Genomic DNA, 12,199 nt, shown 5'->3' with positions numbered 1-12,199 from the left:
TTCTTATGTATGTCATAAGTATGAGGCTGATGAAGGTTACAAGCTCTTATGATTTATGATGGTGGATTTATGTAACCCCTGAACAAAAGATTCGTTAGCAGAACATTTAAGGTCTCTTCCAAATTTCGAGGTGGGGGCAATCCTCTGTAACATGCTAAAAGATTTCATTGCTTCTTCATGAGCATATAGAGCTTCTGTGAGCGGTGCTGGTCCTCTGGAAGTTCTCTACTTGCAGAGCTTGTAACTCCTATGAAATTATGTCAAGCATCTGACAAATTACAATCCCTACCAAGGTATTTGGAAGGTTTCAGCTAACATTTTTTACCTTAAAAACAAGGACCAAATCTCGTGTTTTCTGATTTCAGAGTATATTATCTTTTCCAAGTTTGCCAGCTCACTCAAGCCATTGTGTGAACTGATAGTATTCAAGTTGCTTGCTAATTTCCAGTAAATTAGGACAGCTTTTTTGACAAGTGTATTTATTCAGTCAACAAGAACTACTTTTTAGAATTGTTCAACCACTCAGATGTCCAGTAGCTTCAGTTAAAGTCTTAAAAATCATTTTGAAATTTATTAAACAGAAGTCCTGGACCCCTGGAGACTTAAATGTTGGCAATTATGCCAATAATAAATAATATTGCTGAGCATGTTTCATTCCATGTTTTTTTAGATATCCTTACTCTTTTTAGACATTTATAAAGTGCTTCTCACTGTAGTATTAATGCCAAATCATATTTTTAAATTTCACTTTTCTGTCCCTTCAGAGCCAAGGCACATGTAATCACTTAGCCCTGGTCTACACTAAGGAGTTATTTCAAAATAACAAGTGGAGCATCCACACTAGCAAGCCCATTATTTCAAAATAATAACGCCTGATTTCCATGAGGAACACTTATTTTGAAATAGCAGTAGTGTGGACACTCCACTGGTGCTGTTTAGAAATAACTGCTCCCCAGAGTCGTTCAAAGTAATTGCTCCTTTCTAAATGGAGATAGTACATTCACATTAAGGGAGCCTGCCTCGTACTAATTTCAGGACTTTCCTACAGTGTCAACACACTATTTCAAAATAGTTACTGTGGGAGTTATTTCAAAATAAGTTATTTTGAAATAATTTCCGAGAGTAGACATGCCCTTAATGAATTAAGATTAATATATAACTTGTGCAAAAGTTGGGAAACTATCTGTCCGTGTTTTGTTCATTAAGAGCCTTTAGAAACATACGTAGAACTGCATGTTCAGTTTATCCTTTTCTGATTTCAGTTGGTCATGGATTGGTTGTTGTCAGAGTCTTCGCCATCTTGATCTGTCTGGTTGTGAAAAAATCACAGATGTGACCATGGAGAAGATTTCAAGAGCTTTGGGTATCCTGTCAGCTCAGAACAGCAAAAGAGTTCTGAAGAGTTGCAGAAACAGAAGTGCAAAGACTGTGTGGAGAAACGAAGACATCACCATACAGTCCCATAGGAAATATAGTTTGCATGATATAACTAATGAAACTCTTATCAAGGAAGAAGGTAATGAGAATTATTGGACTAAACCTGTCAGCTTGGAAAGTTTCAGCTCTGCCTATGTCTGGATGCTAGATGCAGATGATCTGGCTGATATTGAAGATGCTGCAGGGCGACCCAGAAATATTGAGGGACTTTGTGTTGTGGAACCAGCATCCAGTCTTAGTTGTTCATCATGTTACAATAAAGACATTATTGGACTAAGGACTAGTGTCTGTTGGCAGCAGCATTGCGCTTCTACTGCCTTCACTTACTGCAGTCACTCATTTTGTTGTGCTGGGGTAGCACTAAAAACTATTCAAGCACTCCCAGAGTCCTCTGCACTGTGTAAAAAATCAACAAGGACTAGACAGTCAGAGGGAAAAGACTTTGCATACTCTGGGAGTGAAAAATCAGACCAAGAGACTGCACGAGTTCTTCAGTTCCTCAGCCTGTCTGGATGTTATCAGATCACAGACCATGGTCTCAGGTAAGTAGCCATTTTTGAGCTACAGTAGCCATCAGAGAATTTCTTAGCCTTTTCTTTCTTGAAAGTTATCAAATGTGATGAGGAAGATATCAGAGTCCTTTTACACAAGATTAGCCTTGCAAGATGAGATCGTATGCAGCTTAACATAAGGCTTTCAAACAAAGGTTGCCTCTGTGGCATCACAATATATATTTCCAGATGCTTAAGTTGCTGCTCTGTCTGAGTGGAGGACAGAGCTCCTTTCCCTATTTCTGGTTGAGAATCATCAAAATACATAATGATTTAAACAACACCCACTCCTTCCTTTGAGAAGACGGAAAGCCACTGATGTGGCAGAAGACTGTAGATCAGTAACTTTTCTATAAGGTTTCTGTAGTGTATTGATCTGTCTTCAACATACTGCACATTTAAAGATTTATTATGAAGTTGTGCAAATACAGATGTCATGATATAAACTCTCACCCAAACTTGAAAATTTTCCTGTTGACCTGATTTTCTGAGCTGTGAGCAATAAATTTCTCTCACTGGTTTCAGTAAATAGGTAGATTCTTAAATACTAGTTGAGGAATCCAAGTTTTAAAACTCAGTGTATAAAGGCTCACATTAAGCAGATAATTAAATACTACAACTTGAATTAAAGTAGCATTAAGAACACACCATTTAAAATTATTAAAAGTTGCAGTTGCAATAGCTACTTTAATTTAGTCTTATTGCATATATGTAATTTTCTATTTTTGTTTACACACATGTAAAATTTTAGTTTTTACAAAATTTATCTAAAAGGAGCACCTATCATTTGCCCTATTTATTAGGCAGTGCTGCATCGTAGTACTAAAAACAGTACTTGAGTTAAGCTTGGACTTGCGGCTTTAAAATTGTACTCCTCTCTTAAATTGAGAGCCTACACTGATGTTAAATGAAGGTTCTGTGTGTAGATCAGTGGGTTCTGTAGAAGAACTGCACCTTTCTCTTGTGTAGCTAGAGGACCTATCCAACCTCTAGAAGTTGTTGTTCGGAGATAAAAAATTGGGAACAGTTCCACAAATTGAGTATCTCTGGCTAAAGTAATATATTTGGAGGGCATTGTTTGGTTCTGGATTTTCTGAAAAACTAAGGTTGAATTCTGGCTCCAACAAGGCAATCAGATACTCTTTGGATTGAGCCTTGGCAGGAGTTCAAATGTTGGTGCAGAGTAAGAATGTTAAGAGGTGGGTAATTCGCTAATTGTGTAGTCAATAGAATTTTATCAACTCCATGATTAGTTGCTAAGGGAAGAAATGCTGAGTCTCGGCTCGCGCCGTGTCCAGGATCTACCCCTGCTGCAGCTCTGCAGTTTAAATGTGGTAAGAACTGGGTGGGCAGGCAACCTGACTCCTCCTACATTTAAATTGCAGAGCCACAGCAGGGGTACGTCTAGGCTTATCTGTTAGTCAACCACTTGCTGACATCCCTAGTGCAGAGTTGACTGAGGAATTTTGTTCTGATCTCTGCTGGATGTAATCTTATAACAGGAAGCCACTCAGCCTAGTTGCTGGGACAGTCTGGATCATCCCTTTTAAAGGAAGTGTCTCCAAAAAGGCACATTGTGTAAGGAAAAGAAGCAACTCTGGTTTTGTTTTTCTAATTGGTTTAAGTAATAATTTTGCTTTAGCATCTGTAGTAGGTACTCCTTGTAATAAGCAGAGGGAAGCTCAGGTATTAATTTACATACTGAAGTATCGTCATCTAATTACAGCTGGTCCCCGACTTACGAATGAGTTATGGACCAAACACTTGGTTGTAACTCCAAGTGTTCATAAATCGGACCCCATTCATTTATATGCGACCATGCTGTTTGTAAGCGCGGATTGCATTCGTAACTCAGGGACCGCCTTTACGAACACTTAATGGGAGGTTTGGTCGTAAGTACGAACAGTCGTAAATCGACCGTTCGTAACCTGGGGACTGGCTGTATTGAAAACAAAATTGGCAAGGTCAAGGCTGACCATTGCATTAAGGGCTCCTTTGATATTTTTTTTTAATGAATATATGAGCATTGAGAGAGGAGTGTTGACATAAGGCATCGCTTTCCCTTGTGTCAATGTTAACATTGCTCCATATTAGAAAATCCATGAATTTGGCAACACAAATGAAGAATATGCAATGACTGCAATCCAGTTCTTTGTTCTGTCTTAACATGTTTTGACTTTCTCTTTGATCGTAGGGCGTTGACTCTGGGAGGAGGACTGCCACATTTGGAACACCTTAATCTCTCTGGCTGTCTTACTATTACTGGTGCAGGCCTGCAGGATTTGGTTGCTGCATGCCCTTCTTTAAACGATGAACACTTTTACTACTGTGACAACATTAACGGTAATGTCTTTTTGTACAGTACATGATAACCTTTGGGGGCGCAAAGTTTAAAAATCCACCCAAATCAGACTTCTTTGTAGTATAGCAATGAGTTCGGTGATTTATTAGGTTAGCTTTCACCCCAATTTCTTCGGTTTGTTATGCTGGATTTTTTAAAAAATTGAAATTGTTTCCGAGCATATGTACCCCAAAGTGTAAATCCAAACCCTCAGTGGTATTGCTCTGTTTTGGTGATTACTGTGGTCATGTAGGCCCATGGGTCTGAGGCTAAGCGCTGGTAACAGGGAGGAGAGATTGTATTGGTCAATGTGCATAACAATCCATGATACTAAAGCATTGATGTGTGCATGTTCACACAAAGCACCACCTTCTTTTGTGTCCATGCTAATAGTAAGATGCTTTGTATGTTTCACTTCCTCCTTTGTGGAGGATGTGAGGATAGTTTTGTGTTGGTTTTGTTCCTTACTAGCTCACAGTAGTACCAAGAGAGTGAATTAAGCTTTGTACAGAGAATTAGGTTCCAATCTCACTTTAGAGAAACTGGTTGGTTGGTTTGTCAATGTCTGAGTATAACTGAAGAATTTGGGTTTCTCTGAGGGGAATGTTTGACTTTTCGATTTTTGCTTTAGTTATTTTCACTGCATGTTCTCAGTACTGTCTCCTCTACATTGACTTCTGCCCACCTTATGCTAATGAGGAGACAGATAAGCCACAGTGACCCAATATGCCTATTTTGATAACAGTGAGAAGTGCAGAGCCTCAGAGAACAGTTGCAGCTATTGTTATGCATTTAGTGTAGGTGAATGAGTGTCTTAAGACCATTTAAAAAAACCTTTTGTCATCTTCCCTCAATTGTCTTTATTAAATGTAGATTTTGAAGACTTGCTGTAAAGGACAGGTCCTCAGATAATAGAGGAGTATTTCACTTCTCTAAAATGTGAGCAGTTAGGTTCTCATAATGGTAGATATACTTGCCCAATCATCTCATCCTCCTTTTGGGATTATTTGGTTAGAAATGGGGCTAAATTGGGGGGAATCTTGAGGGCTCTGTGAACTAATGAGTGTGTATACTAGACTATTTTATTGTTGTAACACTCAAAAGCTTCAGTCAGAATTGAGTCCCACTGTGCCTGATGCATTAAAAATTCATATGAAGTAGGGATGTTAAATTTAGTTTAATCAACTAATCAGCAAGTCGATGGATTTTCTAGCAGTTTGTCGATAAGTGGGGGAGCTGCAGCGGGGTTAGCTCCTAACAGCTGAAGCGCAGCAGGGATGAGGGGGACCAGCATGAGCTGGGCCAGCTGATTCCTGGCTTGCGCTGTGCTTTAGCCTTTAATGTAAAGGCCTGGAGTGCAGTGGGGAACCCGGCATAAGCTGGGAATCAACAGTCCCAGCTTGCGCCAGGTCCCCCACTCCTGCATTTCAGCTTTTTAAAGGTATTAAGAGCTGGTAGTACATTTAAAAAGCAGAGGCACAAGGTCTGGGACTGGGTGCGAGATGGGAATCTGCTGATTCCCAGTTTATGTTCAGTTCCCTGCTGCCTCCCCTGCCCTTGCAGAGGTGGAGCTAGGAGAAACTGGCTTTTGAGATGGCTCCTCCCAACTCCGGCTCTGCTCCCCTCCCTTTCTGCTGTCTCTGATAGAGGCAGCAAGGAGGGTGAAGCAACTAGTTGAGAGACTAGTTGACTATCTGATAAACTTTTGCTTATCGGATAGTTGACTAGTCTCTTATATCCCTAATATGAAGTTATGGTTCCTGCCCCTAATGCTTTGCTCTCTGATATAGTCAAAATGCAACAAGTAAGTGTAACAAAAGAGAGGAGGCCAGGGAGGAGAATATTACACAGTTATATAACTTATTTAACTCTGTAATATTGAGTGAGATAACACAGTTACGTAAACTAACTGCATACTTTGATGATTGTGAATTACTTAATTGTTCTTTAAAAATCAGAAATCCCCACTGTATTTATGTAACATCATCTGTATAGCGCTTTTCATCCTGAAGCCACGTTACTTTATCTCTGTGGCAGAGCTGTAACAGTAGAAGCAAAGCTAAGATGAAAAGTTAAGTCTAATCTGACTTCCATTGAAGTACATCTGACTACATTGACATCAACTGGAATGGGATAGGATCCTAATACTGGAGGTAAAGGTAGGGATGTCAGTGTGTAGATGACTATATGATTAACTGACAAGCCCAGGCTTACCAGTTAATCCTGTCAACTACACGCATTCCACCCCCCTTGCTGCCTCTGTATCAGAGGCAGCATGTGGGGGAGGGAAGGGGGAGTCGGTGCCCTAGAGGCAGCAGCGTGGAGGGTGAGGGGGCAGGTGGGAGCGCAGGGAGTTGGCTTTTGTGTTGGCTCTCGTGTGCTGGCTCTGTGGATCGCCCCTTCTCCCCCGTATAGAGGCAGTGGAGGGCAGAGGTGATCAATCTTAAAAGCTGGCTACCCCCAGCACCTTTTCCATGGTGCGACCTGTCCCCTCCCCTCCCATGCTGCTGCGGAGCATCCTCTGTTCACGGGGAGCTTGGATTCCCCACTCTCCTGGACAGGGGCTGTGCCAACCCGTGCTGCTGCTACTCTGTCAGAGGCAGCAGTGCAGGGTGGCAAGCAAGCCAGTCTGCATGGGAAGCTGATTTTTAAACCAGCTCCCCTGGTGGACTGGCTCCTGCCTCTGATAGAGGGACAGCAGCACTGGGTGGCAGGGGCTCCTGTGGAGGGGAGGGGGAAGCCAGAACCGCATTGGCTGCTGGCCCTGCCTCTGGAGACTATTGAGTAGTTGTGTAACCAATAAAATTGAATGTGGTTATACGACTATTCAATTACACACTATCTAACATCCCTATTTTAACATCCTTACTTGGTATCCTGTTTATGCTCTGCATCTCAGTTCCTGCACCTTCTCTTTTCTCGGGCTTCCTCAGTGCTCTCATTGCTTCTTTCCATTGAATCTAGAATGCAGCTGCTAAAATGATCTTCTTTATCAGTTGTTACGATCGTGTCGGCCTTCCTAAATGAATTCCTAAGTGATTTCCTGTTCTTCACAATGTGTTTTTTCAATGGCTTGTGCAAACCTGTCCCTCCTACTTCTTGGAGCTACTTGCTTTTGCTATTCCTCTGTTTTCTTCCATTCCGTCAGTGATGCCAGTCTTGATTGCTTTACCTGTCACTATTTCCATGTCTTCTTCCACCTCTCCCCCCCCTCCCCCCCCCCCCCCCCCCGCAATTCATGGAACATCTTCCCAAATTTAGTCTACCAAGCCACAACTGTCTTTTACTCCTCCCAGCCCATTAACTCTTAGTTCTTTCATGTTGCCCACAAGAAATGAGTCTTATTAAAAACAATCATTCCCCCTCTGCCTCCAAGAAAGCAGTAATTGTAATTTTGCAAACCTACTGCTCTACTACTCTAATGCTGGTCCTTACCCTCACTTATTGCATCATGTCTAAAAGTAGGTTATAAGATCTTCAGGGCAGGCACCATGTACTTCTGTCTGTTCTGCAAAGCATCAAATGTGTTTTTGCATGCTGTGTGAACAATTACTACATCAGGGATAATTTAGGGAGATCAAATGTAATTTCCTAAATTGTTTGTTTTCTTAGGTGAGATCTCCTAAGGACTTTAATACTTGCCTTAACCAGTGGTTCTCAACCTTTACAGATGACTGAAATCCTTTCAGGAGTCTTGATTTGTCTTACCCCCAAGTTTCACCTCACTTAAAAATGACTTGATTTACAGCGTCTGACATAAACTTGCAAAATGTCATGGCATGCTATTGAAAAATTGCTTACTTTCTCATTGTTACCAAATAATTATAAATCAATTGGAATATAAATATTATAGTTACATTTAGTATAGCAGGTGATTGCAAAATTTTAGTTTGTATTGATTTCACTAGAGCCTTTTATGTAGCCTGTTGTAAAACTAGGCAAATATCCAGAGGGATTAATGTATCCTGTGGAAGACCTCTGCATACCCCAAGGGATACACATACCTCTGGTTGAGTATTAGTCAGGACCACAACCTTTTTTACCCTGTATAAGGGCTCAAAGAGTTGGCCATGATGTCCCAGCAGCATACTCATTTGAATAACATATTCTTGAACTGGTTATTGTATTCAGTGCTTATTAAAAAGTGGTTTACTATGGTGTGGTGTGCTATAGTCCGCTCCAGAGGCAGCTGCTTTTTGTGATTACTGAAGTTATTCTTATATCACTTTGTTTTTCAAAGATAATGTCAGAAAAAATAATTAGCAATAAACTAAACTATTTGTTTAAATAACTTTCAACTGCATCCTCTTAAATTTGCTTTAATTTAGTAATACTTTGTGCAAATGTAGCATTGTATTTCCAAGCACTGCACAAAGATTAAATAACTTTTTACATGTCTATGGATTGTTTAAGTATTTCATACTGTATCAGCTCATTGCTTTATCTTGGATCAAAATCTGGCACAGTGATTAGAAAGTTGATCAGAAACATTACTGTAAAATGGCACTTTGTCATTTTACCTTTTCAGGTCAGTTGTCTGATGAACACAGGTTTTTGTTTTAAACACCGTGGAGCTGATGTCTTGCAGACACGTCACGTGTATTTTATTTTGCCTTATACAGATTCTTATTTATGATGTAGAAAACAGATTTCCAGACACCAGGTTTTGCTTTCAGTGTGGAATCTAAATAAATAATTTTATTTGGGAACTTACCACTTTTGATTTAAGTTACTGCTTGAGAGCAAGTGGTGCCAGAGACACACGGATGCTATTGTCAGTGCATAACTTTTCTGATTGTAATTACATTCTAAAATGTATTAAAAGTACTAAAAATACATTCTTATGTTTTTATTTGTATTTTCAGTGTATTGAGGGAAAAAGGTGGGTTCTGGAGAGCTTTTCACAATCTCACTATTAAAATTGTACTTGTGTGGTTATGTTGGAAGCCAGACTCAAGTGAATTTGAATGGAAAAAAATGTGGAAATGTGTCTGAAAGGGTTAAAAAAATACAGTTATATCAGATGAATCTTGTAGTATGAAAGGTAATGAAGTCAGGTTGCTTTCTATATTATGTGCTGTTTTTGATATTTTAATGTAAAGGTGTAACCGCAAGTGTTTGGGTGGGAATAAGGCATCAGCCAAATTAGAGTGGAAAATCAGTGAGCTGCATTTATACAGGGATACTCATGGAGGTTTGTTTTCAGAATTCTTCAGTTCTAAACTCATGTTCCTTGGGGCAGAATCAGCTAATTCATAAATAACCAGGTTGCCAAGACAATCCTAATGATGGACAAAAAACCCTGTTTTCCTCCTTTCACATTTGTTCTGTTTTTATGCAGGTCCTCATGCTGAAACTGCCAGTGGATGCCAGAACTTGCAGTGTGGTTTTCGGGCCTGCTGCCGCTCTGGTGAATGACCCTTGACTTCTGATCTTTCAGTCTACTTCATTTAGCTGAGCAGGCTTCCTATCATGCACTTTACTTACAGTCCACATATTGTGTTAATATCTCTTTGGGAGTGTGATTTATTATACTAGCCCCACCCTCACCCCACAACTTAAAATTTTAATTGAGTAAACTGTACAGTGTTGTAACAATCTCTCAAGTTTCATTTTGGTTTCAAAGGTGTTGGGTATTATTTTACTTACTGTATTGGGGATGGGTAAATGCTCATCTATTTTTCCCCCACAATGCCACTTCTCTCAAAGTTTGGCACTTCTATATTGTTCATTGGATTATTTAGTGCTAAGTGAGTGGGACTTACCGTTCTTTTATTTTTTAAATCCACAAATACAATATAAAGCTTTGCAAATAATTTGAAATGTATTTTTTTTTTCATTTTATTGATGATGTACATCTTTAGAAGTGTTGTTTCTTCCCATTTCCCAAAATTCTTCCTTTATACTTGCAAAATTAGGGAAAGATGCACTTTCCTATAGCATTGATTTTGTATTTGGGCTTGAAAAGTATATTCAAATAAAACATTCCCATTCACACCACAGTTTTACCTAGCATTTGAAATATATATTTTTAAAATGTAATGTCAAAATGTACAGTGTCAGACCAATTAATACTGCCCGTTTTATGCAGTGGACTCCATAAATCATTTGTGTATGTACTGTATTTACAGAGCGGCCTCAACCATCTCCCATTATAAAACCTGTTAAGATGGTGAATTTTGAAAGGGATTTTCAAATAATTAAATTTTTAATGTTATAAACAAATATAAAATAAACAGAGCTTTGAGGACTTTGATGGTGATAAATAATCTACATGAATTGGAATACAGGGAGTCCAGTAGTTGACAAGTGTATATTGGAGTCAGGGTAGGAACCAAATCTTCTGTTACAAACAAGATATATACATTTTTATTAGTGTTACAGGAAAAGATAAAGCATTAATAAATACACTGTATTTATGTTCTGTATTTATTTGCTGTGTGTTGCGAGTACCTAAGGTTTGAAGGAGGCCTCCCTTACCCTTGGCAAGTAGTTCAAATAAAGTGAACGGAAGTTTCTTTGGCTTCTTCATTAAAACCACATGTTAAATGTAGGTGGATGGAATGATAATTTAATAATGCCTTGGTGCTGGCAGGCAGTAATTCTGAAGACATCAGTGTGGTCTAGTGTTTGAGCAATCGTTATATTCTCAAAAAAAATCATGTTATTTCTCAAAAAGAAATAAAATGTTTTTAAAGTACATTAGAAGCAGGAAGCCTGCTAAAAAACCTGTGGGTCTCCTAGATGATCGAGCTATAAAAGGAGCAATCAAGGACGATAAAGCCATTGCGGAGAAACTAAATGATTTCTTTGCTTCAGTCTTCATGGCTGAGGACGTTGGGGAGATTCCTGAATCTGCACCGTCCTTTGTGAGTGATGAATCTGAGCAACTGTCCCGGATTGAAGTGTCATTAGAGGAGGTTTTGGAACAAATAGAAAAACTTAATGTTAACAAATCTCCGGGACCGGATGGCATTCATCCAAGGGTTCTAAAAGAGCTCAAATGGGAAATTGCTGAGCTATTATCTGTGGTTTGTAACCTATCTTTTAAATCGGCTTCCGTACCTAATGACTGGAAGGCAGCCAATGTGACACCAATATTTAAAAAGGGCTCTAAAGGCGATCCTGGCAATTACAGACCGGTAAGTCTAACTTCAGTACCGGGCAAATTAGTCGAAACAATAGTAAAGAATAAAATTGTGAAGCATGTAGAAGAACATAATTTGTTGGACAAAAGTCAACATAGTTTCTGTAATGGGAAATCCTGTCTTACTAATTTGTTAGAGTTCTTTGAAGGGGTTAACAAACATGCGGACAAGGGGGATCCAGTAGATATAGTATATTTGGATTTTCAGAAAGCCTTTGACAAGGTCCCTCACCAAAGGCTCTTGTGTAAATTACATGGCCATGGGATAAGAGGGAAGGTCCTTTCTTGGATTGAGAACTGGTTAAAAGACAGAAAACAAAGGGTAGGAATAAATGGTAAATTTTCAGATTGGAGAGGGGTAACTAGTGGTGTCCCCCAAGGGTCAGTCCTGGAACCAATCCTTTTCAACTTATTCATAAATGATCTGGAGCAAGGCGTAAGCAGTGAGGTAGTAAAGTTTGCAGATGATTCAAAACTGTTTAGAATAGTCAAGACAGAAGCAGACTGTGAGGGACTCCAAGAAGATCTCACCAAACTGAGTGATTGGGCAACAAAATGGCAAATGAAATTTAATGTGGATAAGTGTAAAGTAATGCACATCGGGAAAAATAACCCCAGCTATACGTACAGTATGATGGGGGCTAATTTGGCTATGACAAATCAGGAAAGAGATCTTGGAGTTATTGTGGACAGTTCTAGGCATGTTAGCATGTAGGTGTTTGA

At 39.4% G+C, this 12,199-nt stretch overlaps 1 protein-coding gene across 1 annotated transcript in view; it reads left to right on the top strand.

Annotated features, from left to right (window-relative positions):
* Positions 1 to 10,331, top strand: part of FBXL5 (F-box and leucine rich repeat protein 5) — a 45,368-nt gene extending 35,037 nt beyond the window's left edge. Inside the window, exons 9-11 of the mRNA XM_075930708.2 lie at positions 1,263 to 1,979; positions 4,183 to 4,331; positions 9,671 to 10,331. Of these exons, the coding sequence (XP_075786823.1) occupies positions 1,263 to 1,979; positions 4,183 to 4,331; positions 9,671 to 9,747 (943 nt within the window). The 3' untranslated portion in view covers positions 9,748 to 10,331. The remainder of the gene's footprint in view (positions 1 to 1,262; positions 1,980 to 4,182; positions 4,332 to 9,670) is intronic.
* The last annotated feature ends 1,868 nt before the right edge of the window (positions 10,332 to 12,199 follow it).

Source organism: Pelodiscus sinensis, chromosome 4 (genome assembly GCF_052426305.1).
Source record: "Pelodiscus sinensis isolate ZL-2025 chromosome 4, ASM5242630v1, whole genome shotgun sequence".
Taxonomy (NCBI): domain Eukaryota; kingdom Metazoa; phylum Chordata; order Testudines; family Trionychidae; genus Pelodiscus; species Pelodiscus sinensis.
The sequence above is the reverse complement of the archived record's forward strand: the minus strand, read 5'-3'. Positions and strand labels throughout refer to the sequence as shown.